General features: G+C 33.9%; 1 protein-coding gene across 1 annotated transcript in view; it reads right to left on the bottom strand.

Moving 5' to 3' along the window:
* Positions 1–15,562, bottom strand: part of RpL35A (ribosomal protein L35A) — a 34,334-nt gene extending 18,772 nt beyond the window's left edge. The window contains exons 1-2 of the mRNA XM_090413728.1: positions 15,537–15,562; positions 7,831–7,943 (exon numbers count right to left, since the gene is read on the bottom strand). Coding sequence (XP_090269854.1) covers positions 7,831–7,928 — 98 coding nt within the window. The 5' untranslated portion in view covers positions 7,929–7,943; positions 15,537–15,562. The remainder of the gene's footprint in view (positions 1–7,830; positions 7,944–15,536) is intronic.
* Between the last annotated feature and the right edge of the window lie 2,414 nt (positions 15,563–17,976).

Raw genomic sequence — 17,976 nt, 5'->3', positions numbered from 1 at the left:
AGCTGAACACTGTGTAAAACTAGCTAAACGAAAGTCATGGGAAGACCACAGAAAATAAATATCAAGGTGGTAAAATATCCTAGACGCTGTTGAAAAAGCTCAGAAATGGAGGAAAGAGTGCTGTAAAAGAAATTAGAGATGATAAAGGTGACATGGAAACTGGAGAAACAGATATCCTTGATAGTTAAGATAAAAAGCCAAACGGCTAGTTTTCTGGCAACTTAATGACATGTAATGACAGTATTACATCTCCTAGGAGCTGTGTTTTACATTATGAGAGGATATCAAGAATAGTGAGGGAGCTTGCTCCACCTTTGCCTACGAATTGCCTTCGCTGATAGTTTTTTCGGCATGAAACTCATAGATCGTAGTTCTCGATCTTGAGTTTCACTTACTGGCTATATAACAACATAGGATTTTTATCCACTTAATTTTTAGATATCTTTGATGTATGGAGTAATTACTTAATGAAACAATCACTGACAGCACAGTGGTAAAAAACACATACGATCAGGAATACATATCCATACTTGAAGTTGAAAAAGCCATCAAAAGGCTGAAATGTGGAAAAGCAGCAGGTGTAGATATTTGACCAGAAATGCTCAGGTATGGAGGTATAAGTCTTGTAGTGGCTGCACTGCATAGTTCAGAAGGCCTGGACAGGGAGATGAATTTCAGATGATTGGAGTAGAGCTCGTATATATAAAAAGTGAAATAAAACTGAATGTGAGAATTACAGAGATATTTCCCTACTGAGTGTTTCTGGTAAGATTTATGCAAGTATACTCGAGAAACAGTTGAGAAGGATTGCAGAAGGGAAACCTTGTGAAGAACAAGCTGGATTCAGTCCAAACAGAGGCTGTCAGGATCAGACTTTCACTTTACAACAAATAGTTGAGAAATCATGGGAATATAACAAAGATCTGTATTTAAGTTTTGTAGATCTGGAAAAGATATATGACAAGGTGCCAAGAGAGAAGCTATTCAAAATGCTTCAGTTATATGGTGTCAGTGGGGCATTATATCAAGCAATACTTAGTCTTTATTGGAATTGTAAGTCAGCAGTTAGAATTGAAGGAAGTATAGGAAGGTGGTTTAATGTTAAATCTGGTGTGAGACAAGGATGTACATTATCCCCTCTGTTATTCATTATCTATATGGATCACATTATGAAGGAAAGTGGTATTAAACTTGATATTGTTGGATCTTGAATGAAAAGATTTCCTTAAAGAAATAATTTATTCAGGATTCAACAAGTTTTAGCTAAACAACAACGAAAATGCTTGTATATAGGTAAAGATACAAATTGTTTAATGAATCATATGCTAGTACTATTTTATGTAATATTACTTAAAAGTAAACGATGTCAATTTTTTTTTGTAAGAATTTATAATGGAAAAAGTATTCTCGAGTTCGGGATCTTGTCGAGAGCGTGTAGTTATTCACGGCCATCATTTTGAGATGTCGTAAGGAAGGAATCGACAAGGAGATTATCGGCAGCAATCCGAGCAAGCTTGAAGGATATGACCACCATATACGTCCATGTGGATTGATCCAAGCCATGCTGTGTCTAGTCCATGATGGGAAAGAAAGGCAGAATAATGAAGTCCAAGCCTAGCCTGTAAGACAATTGTCTAGGAGAAGACTGGACATTCCGTGGGATGAAGTAAGGATAAGATGACAGAATGAATATATTTCCAGGAATATGGTAATGTTAAAGCCTTTTGTAATTCTTTGTTAAGAAAGCGAGGAATATTGTAATATAGAAGAAAAGAGATGTTATGTTTCAAAACTCTATACTTGTAGGAAAAGGACTATAGCGAACTTTGGATAGCAGTGTTTTAAGTCTTAGGGCTATTTCTCAAGTAATTAACTGAATGAATTATAGTTTGAATTGTTGTGAGTAATGATCTACAAAATTACCGATGTGATTGAATTAATTTGAGAGAATGTGTAGACTAGTAAGGATATTTGAAGGATGCCTTAACAAATTTTGTGCTATGGAATTAACATATGCTTAAATTGTTGTGTAAAATACAGTTGCTATGGTTAACCTTTTTACTTAGGATACCTATATCCCAATTGAGTTTATTCTTGTAAATGTGTAACCTTAGAATTTAATGTATCTTGAATATCTTAACCTGGTTTGTGCCTTGAATTGAATCCAATGCACCGCTTGCTAATATCTGAATCTGAGCGAGATAGAATTGTTTGACAGAGACCACGACTGCAAACTAAAGTAAATTAAGTGACATAGATAAAACTGAGATAAGAAACAATTAGTAAATTGATTAGCTTAGTGTATTTTCTGAGGGTTACTCCTTGGTTAAGAGGAATTTCTAACCTAGGGATCTGGCTGGTGCAGCTTGATGAAATAAATATTGCCAGAACCTGATTTAGGAGGTGACTCCAGAGTGTTATTACTGAGGATAGGGCTTTATTCAGAGGTCTACCCTATGTTAATTAATTAATATACTGAATTATTCTTAGAATCGGCCAATTGTCTGGATAGATTTTACAGTAAATGCGAGAGAGCAGTTATGATAATTTCATGAGTATAGACCAGTGTTTTAGAACTATTGGTTATAACGATCACAGTTACAGCGAATTCACGTTTATAACGAATAATTTTGAAGGTATATTTGAATTATATTTGATTTAATGAATGTATTTCATGTTTATTACAAATTCGTTTTACAGGAATAACGAACGAATAATACACATTAGTCGTTCTTTACTGACATTTCGTACATATGCATTTTCTGGTTGTGGAAAAATGTCGGGAGTTAAATGGAAAATTTTATCGGTTTCCAAAAAAGTAGAAATTATATGAGAGGTGGAAAGTGGCCAATCAAATCTGATAGTAGCAAAGAAGTATGGTTTGTCCCCATCTACAATATCAACGATTTGGAAGAATCGCGAGTTGACTCTGAAAGCTTTTGAAAACAATTTATCGCAGTGTAAAAAACTTAAAAAGTGTAATAAAAGTGACGTTCACGAGGCACTTCTTTCGTGGTTTAAAGTACAAAGAACCGCTGGCTTACCTATTAGTGGACCTATTTTGAAAGTTGAAGCCGAAAAATTTGCTGTTCAACTTGGTTATAGCGATTTTAAATGCAACAATGGGTGGATTGATCGCTTTAAGAACAGAAACAATACTGTCTACGCAAAAGTAAGTGGCGAGGCATTGTCCATTGACAAAAACGTTGTTTCTGACTGGATCAAGAATGTATGGCCAGACATCAAACGAAGGTATGGATACAACAACATTTATAATGCAGACGAAGCAGGGTTTTTTTTTATAATTTAATGCCCGAAAAACTTTTCAATTTAAAAACAAAAAGTGCATTGGCGGAAAACTTATCAAAAATAGACTCACAGCTTTAGTTTGTGCGAACAACACTGATAGCGATAAAAGAAAGCTTCTTGTAATTGGAAAATCGGCAAAGCCTAGATGCTTTAAAAACATAAAGAAACTTCCTGTTGATTATACAGTGAATAAGAAGGCCTGGATGACATCTTCAATTTTCGAAAATGAAATTCGCAAGTGGGATAAAAATTTTCGTAGTGAAAACCGGAAAATTTTGTTATTGATAGACAACTGTCCTGCCCATCCTGTAGTGGCTAATTTAACAAACATAAAACTTGTTTTTTTGCCACCGAATGTGACATCTGTCTTGCAACCACTTGATCAAGGCATAATTAAATGTTTTAAATCCCATTTTCATTGTCTGTTAGTCTTGAAACTGATAGAATGCAGAGAAAAATCCGTGGAAAATGCTTATGCTTACGACTCGAAGATCAGTGCACTTCAACGCAATACGTTTAATGAGTGATGCTTGGAATTTGGTGTCATCGTCTACGATACAAAACTGTTTTAAGAAAGCTGGTCTTGCGGAATACGAGTGCGAATCTGAAGAGGATAACTTACCGTTATCAGCGTAGTTAAAAGCGCGAAACTTGAACAATTTTGAAACATGCGCAGAGATTGATGATTTTATAGACATTGATAATGGCGTTGCAACTTCGGGTATACCGACAGACGCTGACATCTTAAAACAAATCTCTCATACACCAGAAGATAATAGTAGTAGTGACTCCGAGGAAGAAAATAGCAATGATGAAAAAACCGTAACCTGGTGTGAAGCAGAAAGTGCTTTACATATTTTAACAAGATTTATGGAATCGCGATCTGTAAGTTCAGATGACACATGCAAGCATCTTAGTGGTATAAGGAACAATTTCAAACGTATGAAATATGTGTCTTGTGCAAAGCAAAGCACGCTTGATGATTTTTTATGTAAAAATGTGAAGTTTTAAAAATAAATTTTTGTTCTTTATATGTATGTATGCACATGTGTATTTATGTTACCCAATATACCTATGCTGAGAAAAATCTGAAAACATTTTTAATTCGCTCAAATTATGACCTTCTTGGATATAACAAATAACGGTTATTATGAACAAATATATGCGGTCCCGTGGAATTCTTTATAACCGAGTTCTACTGTATATAGTTAAAGTGATAACACTACACGGTGATAATTTAAGACTAATAAAATAGGAACAATAAAAATATAAAATTAAGGAATTGTCACGACATAATAATATCAAAATTAGAGATGTTAATCTCAGCTCTCTGCTTTATGCAGATGATGTTATACTTCTAAATAAATCCACTACAAATCTGCAAGATTCCCTGACTAAAGTGATTAACTGTTGTAATAGTTATGGTATGAAAGTCAGCCTTAAAAAGACAAAGACAATGAAAATAAGCAGAAACGTTGAAAATATCAACTGCATCGTGAATGGAGAACCTATAAAACAAGTAAAAAACATTTCAGCTACTTAGGCACAATTTTTACTGAAGATGGTAAATTAAATATAGAAATAGACAACAGAATCAGCAAAGCTGGTATGGTAGGAAGTCAATTGAATAAATTCATATGGAATAAGAGAGAAATTAGTCGGAACACTAAATTAGCTGTATACAAGACAGTGTTCAAACCAGTTTTAACTTATGGATCTGACAGCTGGGTCAGAAGTGAAACACTTGACCAAAGACTAGAGACCGCAGATATGAGAATCCTGAGAAAGATTAGAGGTGTGAACAGATGGCATCAATGGTAATATCATATTAAAAATTAAAAATGAGGATATTAGGAAAGAACTTGACATTGTCAGCATCCAGGAATGTGTAGGAAGAGTTAATCTCAGGTGTATGGTCACTTAAACAGAATGGGAGAGGAAAGATTAGCAAAACAAGTGTTCTCTGCCATGCTGACAGGAAAAGATCCAGAGGAAGACCAAGACATAGGTGGATTGATACAGTAAAAAGTTCCTTAGAAGACAGAAATATACGATCTAATAATGCTGGAGTCTTGACAGATATTCATTGAGTTCATTAAATGAGGTTACTTTGGTGGAAAAAGGTGTCACACTTAAGACAAAAACCTTGGGGAAACATCTTCTCTTATAGGCATGGCTTGAAGATTCAGAACGAATGTATTTCAAATAACAGGAAAATGACAGTTGGGACTTAGATTACAGAAGTCTTTTAATATGCCGTATCTCTATGCTATTATAAGATTTTTCATGTCAAAGAATGTTGACATTTAAGGAATCCATCTCTTATACATGTTTCTAAAAAAAAAAAAAAAAGTCCAGTGTCAAATGGTATATATGAGAGCCACAATGTGTTTGAAAATCACCACTTTCTAAATATTAGAAGTCTGGTATCCAGCAAGAATTATTTCAGTTATCTGGTTGGAGAAATGTTTAGATTAGGAGAAAAGAAACAGTAATCAGACCATGGAAGAGAGGCACAGAAATCATGAAAATCAGCCAAGCGCAGTGCCAAATGGCAATCTCCTGGATTCCTTTGCCTCTCTTCCACAGCCTCATTAATGTTTCTGTTCTCCTGATCCAAAAACCTGCTCCAAACTGAATAAATGAAATAAGCCTCATTAATGGAATGAATGTCTTCATTCCTTGTTCCACATAAAACTTGTGATCACTACTGAGCCTGGTTCTTCAAGGTAGAGTGGATGAGAGAATGTCAACCTGTAGAAGAGGGAACATGGTCAAGATTATGACTGATGTGAAGAGGAGAACATCAGCAGTATATTTGAAGAGAAAGAGAGGTCCCACTGCAAGCAGTAATGTTTGTGAATATCTGAGTGGGGTTAGATCATTATCATGCATTTTTGAGAACTTACGTTGCTTAAAATAAGTTCTAGGTTTGGTTCTCTAAAGTAAGATTTTCCTGATTATCTAACTCATGTCAAATTTTTTTTTGTGGGTGGGATTCATATTGAAAAAAATAAATAAAATTAATATTCTCCACATTTATTTTCAATACTACCACTTGCTAAAGGCATTTTTTAGAAGTGGAATGACATGAATATCAAGCAGAACTAACTATAGTCAAAATGATTACAGAACAGTTAACTGTCAAAGCTGTACCTTTATGTCAAGCATTACATTACCCTTAGTCTCTTAAATATTTGTTCGTAACGTTTTTAATATTGCAATTAACATCCATTGGTGGTTTTAGTTTCACTAAAAATCTTGTCTGTAGAATAAGTGTAGTACTATAAACAAATAAAGTAATAAAAGACAACTTTTTTTTTTATTCTAAAGTGTGGTCAACTCTCACTATAGCAAACACCATAACAAACTCAGTGAATTTTTTAAAGCAAACTATTTGCTATAATACTATACCAGTAATTTCTACAATCTGCTCTAACGAATGTTATTCAAGACAGGTTGAGATCTACTGCAATTTTTTAATGTGAATGTCATCCACAGAAAAAGGTAAATGTATGTACATTTGGGTATAAAGTCATATCCCGACTTACGCGAATCCGGAGTTATGCGGTTTCATATATGTACGTATTCCTGTCCCGCTTCACCACTAGTCGTATCTTTCCGGCGCCGGCCGCATTCACCAGTGTTGCACATGCTGTGAACAAGCACTAATGTGTTTCGCGCGGTCTCCATTCATACACGATTTTTATAGTTTACTAACCTTGCAATTGTTTAATGTTATGTTCTTGATAAAAATTTTATCACATAAAAAATAATAATGTCGTCCAAAGGAAGTAAGTCCGATTCTTCTACAGCTAGCAAGAAAAGAAAAACATTAACTTTGGAAACAAAACTCAACATTATTAAGGATTTTGACAGCAGAATGAAAATTTGTGAGCTAGCAAAGAAGTTTGATCTACAGGAATCCACAGTAAGAACAATCATAAAAGAAAGGTTTACAGATTTTGGAGGACATAGATTCTAACGAGGAACGAATTGTAGCCACAAGGTAAGGAATAAAAAAATCATTAGCTTGCTATGAAGAAATTTTGCATGACAAGAAAAAGACATTATGCCGTCAGACAAATCTATTAGATTTTATGAAACCATTGACATCGAAATAACTTTAATTTTTTTTTTTACATACGAAAAACTACAATTATGATTATATTTCTTAAAAATGATAGGTGTTTTTGTAAACCTTTGGTCCCAGGTCCCAATTAACTAATATTTTGTATGTTTGAATGCAAAATTATACCCGAGTTACGCAAATTCGACTTATGCGCTTTTTGTTGGTCCCACCTACCGCATAACTTCGGGGTATGAGTGTATTTGGGTTAGATAATAAGGAACCTTACTTCAGAAACCAAACATTCAGAAAGAACATTCCTACTAGTGAAATTTTGATTAATACTACTAATCAAAACCATTATACATCAAAACAGTACTTATTAGCTAAAACTTTATTACATGACTACTATCACCATATACAGAAGGGAGAATCATAAAATAAAAGAATACCTTCCAGGCTTCAGAAGTTCTCTGTTTTTAGAGATTTCTGGTGGTTGCTCCTTTTGATCCTTCTTCTCCTTTTTCTTCTCTGCTTTTACATCTGACATGTTGATAACTAACTACTAAAAGAAATAAATTATATATATAAACACACACTATTCAGAAGGTTAATTATATAAGATCATCAAAAAACTTATCAAGAGAAGCAGTTTTTAATTATTTGTTACTAAATCAAAGGATGTGATTTATTCTCCTGCAGTCAGATATAACCACTGACTGCATGCTTGGGAAAATTAGTATGATGATATTCACTTATTGCATATAAAATAAACCAACAAAGTTGCACCTTCAAGAATCCACAATTCCAATTCTGTCTGGAGAACACAGGGGCATGCTCGTGCATGCACGCGCACACATATGCATACTTTTTAAAGCTATATTATGAGTGGGCTGCAGTTCAGAGTTGTTGCAGTCTAAAATATGCATATACACCAATAATGAGCAACAATACATGGGTGTGTAATGTTGTGACTGATTGGCTATTTGATTGGCATTATCAATTAGTGAAACAAAGTAGAAATGTTCCTTCTGCAAACTGACAATAAAATGGGTGTTCGTGGTGATTTTTTACTGCGATTTTCCAAGGTGGATTTTTTTTTCACCAGTTGCAATGAGTGAAATTTTATGTCTATTAGCAAGTATGTACTAAGGAGTAAAGCATTGAACACGCAAGATAACATCAAATTCCTGATATGACAGGAATTGTGTCATAACTGTTATGTCGCATTCAGAAATGGATTGACAGAGAATCCCTATTTTGCAACAAACATGGGTTTACTAAGGGAAGGTCATGCTTTAGCAACTTGCTCACATTCTATTATAACATTACCCTGAGTTAGACAAGGGGAATGGATATACCATGATACTTATGAATTTTGCTAAGGCTTTTGAAAGAATACAGCATGGAAGACTGTTGCATAAATTGGATATGAGATTGGGTTATAAACTATTGGCATGGATAAAAGGATGGCTGACAGACTGACATAAAAAGTGGTATATGGGGGTCTGAATAAGGTAACGAGTGATGTGCCTCAAGGACCATTTTTAATCAATCCTTGGTCAATTTTTATTCAATCTGTATGCTAATGACAATGGGAAGGATTTGACATGCGACATACAGCTATATGCTGATGCAAAGAGAGGTAGGGTAATCAGGGGTGCTTCTGATATTCAGTTTGCAGAAGGATCTGAATAGGCTGGAATCATGGACATGTGAAAATGGTATCAGTTCAATGTTAATAAATGTAAGGTATGATTTGATATCCAATATCATATTATGTTGGTGTGAATTATGCTAGGAAAAACTGATCAGGATAGGGCTCTTGGAGTTTTAGTAGATAGAAGTTGAAGATCAAGAGTCATATAGCAAAGATTGCAAATACAACTCAAAAGATAATTGCAGTGCTGAAATGAACATTCACATATAAGGATAAGGAAGTCATTTTGTCTCTTTACAAGGCCTCACTTGAACTACTGTGCATGGGCTGATCAGTAGAGAGTCAAAACGATATCAGGATTGTGAAATACTGATTATGAAGACAGACTGAGAATTCGTAGGCTGCAGACACTAGCAAACAGGAGAAAGAGGGATGATATGGATTGAGATTTATAAACTTCTGAAAGTGTTATGCAGAATTTCAGTAGATGGAATTTTTCATTTATAGAGAGCAGGGCTAGATTTTTCTCTCATAGAGTGGTGCATAATTGGAATGGATTACTGTTAGATGTTGTGTGTGTGAATGAGCTCAAGAACAGGTATGACATCTCACACTGATTTCCTGACTCTGGAGGTCTCTCTTAATGTACAGTATTTTAGGAAGGCTATAAATTATACTGTCTAACACATATGTCTCTACTAAATGTCTAGTAACTCAACTTTTATGCCACCTTGAAGCTACTCATCTAATAAATAACTCTCCATATCAGCTTCTGCCACTATGATCAACCTCACCCACATTTGAAAAATGCCAAGAAAAGTGTATTCTCAAATTGGTTGGTCTTAATATTTCTTAAGCATCTGATAGAATTTCATACACATACTTATGAAATTAGCTCCCATCCAATGTCATATTACATGTGACAGTGGATGGATTTGTATCATGAAACTATGACACTAATGCTGGAGTTCCACAAGATTCCATTCTTTCACCTACCTGTTCCTTATATATATAGAAGCTGCAGTTTCTTGATGTGGTATATCTCTAAACAGTGAAACTAGATAAAGGAAACCATCATTGCAGACTCCTGAAGATCTTTAATTTTTTCTTTTAATTTTTTTATAGTCTTGCTGATAACAGTACAGCACATGGCATCCCTTTCTCATTTGATACTTTGATATATGAATCACCAAAACCTCTACAATAACTTCTCAATTTTAAAACTTACCTTTAATTCTAATCGCCAAATCATTCTTTAATCGATTTAATTCATTTCAATTGTGTCTTATTTCTTGCAAAAAAATAATCCTTTTCTTTCAGTTTTATTTCTGACAGCACCCAAACTGGATAAGATAAGATTCATACTGGGATAACTAATTTCCAATCTTCTTTATAAGTATGAAGAAACTTAAAGAAGTTCTGTGTTTGTTCTCAAGAGCAGTTTCTAGATCTACTCTTAAACCAAAAGAGTGGGTTTTCGTCTGTTCTTGTTCTGACTCAATTACAAGATCTAAAATCCTCAATTTCAGTACCCTAAAGGTACTGATTAGATACCTAAGGATTTTGGATCTTTCTAAGCTGTAGCTTTTTATTGACACATTTTATCAACCATGAATATGAATATTTTTAACTAATTATATGAAGAGCCAAAGGCTTCAATTCGGCAACATGAACTTATTTAAGTTAAGGGATATTACATCCCATATTGTTTCTTAGCCGAATATAGAAACTATATAAAGTTTGGCGATTCCAAGCATAAGCAAATATCTGGATAGTGCAACACCTGACCCATTTGGTAGTGCAAACTGAGACAACTCATAGTAAAGGTGGAGCAAGCTCCGATCACTATTCTCGGTATTTACCCATAATGTGAACTTAGCTCCTAGGAGCTGTATTACTGTTCTACATTATGAGAGAAGGTCACTACCCAGACCGGTTTCAACCTTTATTGAGGATTTACTGATATCTTGGTATTGAGGTTAATACCAAGTTTGTAGCAAACAGAACTTACATCCCTTCTATGAGAATTGCCATGAATGTGTCTCATGAGTTGCCTCAGTTTGCACTACCAAATAGGTCAGGTGTTGCTATCCAGGTATTTGCTTATGCTTGGAATTGCTGAACTTTATATAGTTTCTATATTCGGCATGAAACTCTTTTGAGTTTCTTATTTGGCTAAGAAACAATATGGGATGTAATAAGTTAAGGGTAACTTAAATAAGTTCATGTTGCCGAATTGAAGCCTTTGGCTCTTCATATAATTAGTAATTTATTAGGACACCTTCTTGGCAATTCTCATAGAATCTCATAGTTTCAACTCTGGTCATGTCCCAAAGGAGTGGAAGGAGGGCAAAATAGTTCTGCTGTATAAAGGAGGCTCCAAGATTGCAGTATCAAATTATAGACCAAAGAGTGGTGGTAAAGGTGTTGGAAAAGTTGGTGAAAGAGAGAATTCAGGAACGGGCAAATGAGAATGTGACAGTCTATAGTGGCTTTGTGAAGGGCAGTGGTTTTCAACCTTTTTTATCATATGGCACACTAAAACTAATTACTAAAATGCTACGGCACACCATTCAAGTATTAAGAAATATATCGACTGTTTCAAATAAAGACAAAACCTATCGTAACCCTCTTTATGAACCAACCCTCTTTTTGAAACATCTCTTTGAAATCCCATTTATTTATGATAGTAATTATTTATTAATTTTTTCTAATATACATACATATAACATAAATGTATTTTTTAAAGCAATGACACCTGAGGTTGGCGTTGTTTTAGTATGTCCCTTGTATCAGTTCGGATTGTAGATAGGCATACGCTCAAATCTTCTTCCAAGGTTTCAAGCTGCAAGTTATTGTTGTTGTTTAGTGTTCATTGCAGAAAAGCTAGCTTCACACAACTATGAAGTGGAGAAAGGAAGTGCTTCAATTGCCTTTCGTGTGTGTGATAATGGGATATTCACTTCGAAGAGACAACCAGAATGAAATAGTATCTGTCGAATGTTTAAATTTTAATCCTCTGTCATTCCTTATTTCCATTAGCTTGTCGTCTTCTGCAGTGTTTAAATTTGCCAACTGACATGCACTTAAGACAAATGAATCTCTTACCCAATCTAAGGATGATATATCAAGTGAGAGAAAATATTTTTCAATATTTTTGCTAAGCAATATTAAACTTTTTATAAGATTTTATAAGAATTATAAGATTTTATCTGGTCTGCAACCTTCTGTCAGATCAAACATTTCTGCTGTGTTTTCTCTTCTGGCTCTTGCTTTCAAACAAAAACTTACTCTTCAAACAAAGAGTAAGCTTTTGTTTGAAAACGTTAATTTTGTTGATGCAAGTAAGAATATTTTCATGCTTTCTTTGTATACTTTTATTAAGAGTGTTCAGAGCTCTCTTCATTTTGTTAGGAACCATTGCTTCATTAGATTGAGTTTTCATCACATACAACATATATGGGACATGCTGGATTATCTTCACTTGAAATAAAGCCAAATGACAAATAATCTCCATTGTACTGGCAGACAATGGTCACTTATTTTGGATTTGTTAGTAAAAGAATAGCTAATCTGTGCACTAAACAGGTACTTGTACTAATCCCAAGTTCATAACATAGACCAATAATGCTGCAAGTTTTCCACCAGTCCAACTTGAAGAGATCCCACTTAGAACATGCTTGAATTTTAAGAAAGCTAACCGGAAACAGTTCTCAAGAGAATTAGACATAAACTTGCCCAACATTTCATCCAGACCAGAAAATTATGAAAAGTTCATCAAGGTCTGCTACCAGGCACATCCCAAGAGATTGTAGAACAAAACATGGAAATATATGAAAGATATTGTTACCTTATAGCAACACTGTCAAAAAAAAAAAGAAGTTGACAATGGGCAGAGAAAATTAAAAGCTTAGATATAAATGCAAACCAAATTGCATTGAAACAATCTTACATATCTATAATAATAATTATGATTATATTATACCAATATAATCATAAATTTTCTTTCATTGTTAACAGTTCCATTCAATGCAACATAAACATTATGACTCCTCATATATTTTGTAGGTAAAATGTGCAAAAGAAACTTCTTTTACATCAATTTTTATTCCTTTATATCAAAATCTTGTGGCACACTGCCTGAAAATTGCTGATGAAGGATAGTCATGTTTAATAACTCACTTCTTTTTTTATGACCCACAGCTTGGCTGGGAATGACTATATATGATACTGCTGGATTTTATAACAGGATATCACATGGAATGAAGTAGGAATGAATATGATGCTCTAATATGGATATGATAAGCAGAATCCAGAAGAAAAGTGTAGTGGTGTGCTACAAAGCTGTGCTTGGACCAATCCTGTTTAATTTATATTCATTTATTATTAATACTATTTATTAATTAATATTAATATATTTAATTTATAATTTATATTAGAAAATGATATAAGGAAAATAATCAGATGTTTGCTGATGATACAAAATTGGTAGTATAACAGTTAATCAAGGTGAAGAGAGCTGGTAAGAGCTTCAGTAACTATGATGGCAGTATGGATAAAAGATAATGGGTACCAGTTTAATATGGGAAAGTGTAAAGTTATGCAGTATGGGATAAAAAGATTACAAGCTGCGTACAACATTGATGGATAAGCAAGTAGAGAGGGCATATTGCAAAGATGACCAAGACAATTTACAGGATTACTTGATTACAGAAAAACACGCTAACAAGCAAATATGAGAATGTTACAGTTTATAAGGCCCTGATATGGCCACCTCCAGATCATGCAGGTCTGCTTTCCTAAGTTTCATGGAATAAGAAAATTCAGCTAAAAAAAAAAAAAAAAGCTAAAAACTCAATTTATGACAAATTGAGGCAAAAGTTATTAAAAGGGTTTAAAGGACTGATGGGAGAAGAACAAAAGGTCATCCTAGAAATTGGGTAAGAGTGAAGATGTGAGGATTATATATTTTGCTTGGAGAGTGGTGAAGTAATTAAGTACCAGCAAAGTACTCTTAAGTACTTTGCTGGTCAATGGGTGTTCAAGGAGAGGTATGATATATGGTGTGGATAGCATGGGTCTCTCAACGAGTATTCGCTCCATGATGGTTCACATGCAATAATAATAATACCAGATATGCAGTCAGGGTTTCTGTGTTGTGTTTTAATACTCAAGATTGTTTTGTAGCAAAATGCATAACTTGTACATCAATATACCCATAACAAAACTTACCAGAACAGCCCGCATCGTCTTCAGAACCAAACGGTAAGAGGCAAAAAATGTAATATATGCATTTGATTTTTGCAATATTTGCTGTGTATGTTTTGTACTGAATATAAATACAATAAATATTATAATAATATATCTCTCTATTATGATTTTTTTTTCGAGGGGGGGGGGGGCCGTGAAATATTTTAATTTTTGCAAAGGGGACCTTGACATCCAGAAGTTTTGGAAGCACTGCCCTAAAGGATGGTATGGAGAAGACAATGGTTATAGATTATCTTTATTCTTGGGATGTAAAAACTACATGGTTTGTCAAACAAACAGGATGGAGTATGCTATCTTCAAGCTTTGCCACAAAGATCCTGCATTGGTGGCAAAGATTGAAGAGACGCCCATCATGACAGGCAGTAAACAACCAGGGAGCTAAGCAAGCCGTACCAAAACATGACCGAAAGCCATGGAGATGCCTAGGATGACAGGATGTTTCTCCAAACCTTTTCACAGCACAAATCCAGGGATGGGTAATGGTAGGCTACAAGGTAGCTGTGTATCTAGATTGGTGGAATCCATACTGGTGGTTGCTAATCTTGGTTTTATAAAATAAGCAGAAAAAATTTCCAGTAGAAGCGTATCACTTTACTGTTTCTTGTATACCACACTCCTCTAACAACTACTAACAGAGAATCGCATTACTTTGCATAGACCATCACTCTCTTCTGGACTAATCATAAAAAAAAAACAAAAAAAAAAACTGCTATTTCCATACAAGATACAACAGAAAATGCTTCGCTAGAGTGCGAAGCCGTTTCACTTTCTATATATTTTCACTTACTATATACTCTGTAAATTATATTAAAGATATAAAACTCCTTACTAGTACACTATCAAACTGATATTATGCAAAACTGCAGACAATCATTTCGTCTCATTCATCTATTCGCATATAAAACCAGAAAATATTAGAATGGAAACGTCTCCTCCCTCAAAAACACATCATGAACACTTTTTATAAGAAAGTGACTGTTTCACTCAGAACCTACAATGAAGATATATTAAATCTGTCTTAAGGCCGCAGTACACGGTTATTAGCTCTGTACACGTACAACATAATCCATTTCAATCAAACAAAATTAAAAGTAAAATCCATTATAAATTGTCATTGGCTACTTAACACATAAATGCAAACAGTAACTTATATATACTACTTACATAACTTTTCAAAATTATAATATTATACCAAAATTTATAAACAAATCAAGTACAAAATCATACCTTCTCCAGCAACACAACGGGAACATGTGGAATGATGGGTAATTTAGTTATATTTTCTACCGCTAGATGAAAATTCTAACAAAATATTACCAGATGTGTATATAATGAACGTTATTTCTTACTTCATTAAAATAAATTTTTAATAAAGAATTTTAATATTTTAATAGCACGTTATTAAAATAAATGCAGTGGTATCTCGCTAATCCGAACTAATAAAAACCGCGATCGTTCGGAGTAGCGAAAAGTTCGGATTAGTGAATTTTCTCCCAAGAGACAACAATAACTAGAGTTTAAGACAAAAATAATCAGATTCTAATGGTACATCAATTTAATTCTGTAAATAAATGAAGTAATTGATAGAAAAATTGCTAATCTACTGTAATATAAAAATTAAAAAATAATACAGTACACAAGTTTATTTTAGAAAAAAAAATTAGTTTGTGTGTACCTGTAATGTTGAGGATTCTGATTTAATTAAATTGCATAGTTCAGTACATAACTTAATTTACGTAAAAAAATATCACTTTTTTGTACATAACACAAAAAAAAAAAAAATTCACAAAATAACACCAAAAAAAAGTTTTTGATTTCTTTGTAAAAAAGTCACTGGTTTTCTTTTGCTTCTTAGAAACTAAACTTTTTTCGAATGCTTCTTCTCGGAGCTGCATTAGCAATAAAATTTTGTGGAATGGCGTATCATTCAGCTTAGCCCATTCTATACACACATTAAAACTGTCAACTGCCTCTCCATGTTTTACTTTTTTTTCCTTCTAGTTCTTTATTGTCATCATCGTGTTCTAATTCATTCTATAGCGTCATATTTATAATTTCAGCATCTGATTTGATTTCGAATTCACTTTCGGTTCTACCTATAATCCATTCCGTAACATCTGTTTGTGAAATTTCAACATCTGGATTTATATTTTTAACCAAATTATGCACGTTTTTAATTTCCGCTTTTTTGTGTATCACCGTAGTTATCTTCGTAAATTCTAGAAGGCCACAGTTTTATCCATGACTCTAGACAGCGGTGATTCATGCCGACAATATAGTACGTACTGTACAGTATAAAAAAGCAAACGTGAACACACAATAAATCAAAATAGACCTACAGTGTAACCGTACAATCGACAGTATGAAAAAAAAACTACTGTACTGTAATAATAATAAAATAAATAATAATGATTAAAATAATAATTATTAAATAAAAATAGTAGTACACAAAATATAATAATACGTAATAAAACCTTTTTTTTCTTTAAAACCACAGTTCGGATTACTGGAGGGTTCGGACTAAAGAGGTTCGGATTAGCGAGATGCTACTGTACTAATCAGGAGCAACTTTTTAACTTTTTTTTTATTGGAGCTTAACATTCTTGTGATCCACTTTTTTTTGTCAGATAATATTAATAATGTCAGATAATTTTTTTGTGAGATAATGAGTTCAAGAAGGGGTATGATAGATATTGTTTTGATAGTTTGGGTCTCCCGCGATGAGTCTTCTGACTCCATGGAGATGCCCATATAATAATAATAATAATAATAATAATAATAATAATACCCAAGCAGCATGTGACAGAAGGAACTCGAAGTCGAAGAGTTTATAGTGTCAGAGGTGGGGGGTTGAATTAAAAGACGTACGAGTAACTATTCTGCCTCCGGTTGGACAGTGATAATGCGGCACTCACTTGGGAAGTGTAAAAGTTTATGAATGTTCCATTCAGAAAAGGTTACATGTTGAACTACAAAGCAGGAAATTATGACCATATGAAGGGCATGCTAAGTTCTATGCCATGGTATCAGTTATTGGATGGGAAGGATATCGACAGTGCATAGAAGTGTTTAAAAAATACTTAAATGATGTGATATCAAAATGTGTCCCGAAGGTTTGAAGAATAAATAGGGTAGGAGTCAAATGGACGAGTAATCTTATGAAGCAAGAGTTTCGTAAGAAAAGGCTAATTTGGAGGGAATACCGTGTGAATGAGAATGATGTCCGCTATGAAAATTATAAGCAGCAGGCCAGAAGAGTCATAACTGTTGTACATAAAACTAAGTCTGAATATGGAAAGAACTGTATCTGCAACCTAAAGACAATCCCAAATCAATATGCTCAAGTAAAAGAAAGAATGAATTTGAAAGAATAACTCTACTGAATGCAGATAGTATGTGGGTGATTGATGTAGAAGCGATAGTTCAACTAATGAGCAGCCAATAACCCTCTTATGAAAAACGCATATGTATATAAGGAGAAATTACTACAGCTCTTGCACAAACTGAATAAAAATTCTGCAATAAGAAATGATGAGATATTAGCATGGATGCTAAAAGAGAGTTCAGCTGAACTGGCTATATAATTTGAGCCTAAGAACAGGGACGATTTCACAGAAGTGGAAAGAATGTATGATAATCCCATTCCACAAGGGTGGTGGAAAGATCG

Source organism: Typopeltis vanoorti, chromosome 24 (genome assembly GCF_054136105.1).
Source record: "Typopeltis vanoorti isolate ZY-2024b chromosome 24, IOZ_Tvanoo_1.0, whole genome shotgun sequence".
NCBI classification, from domain to species: domain Eukaryota; kingdom Metazoa; phylum Arthropoda; class Arachnida; order Uropygi; family Thelyphonidae; genus Typopeltis; species Typopeltis vanoorti.
This window is presented reverse-complemented; position numbering and strand designations above follow the sequence as displayed.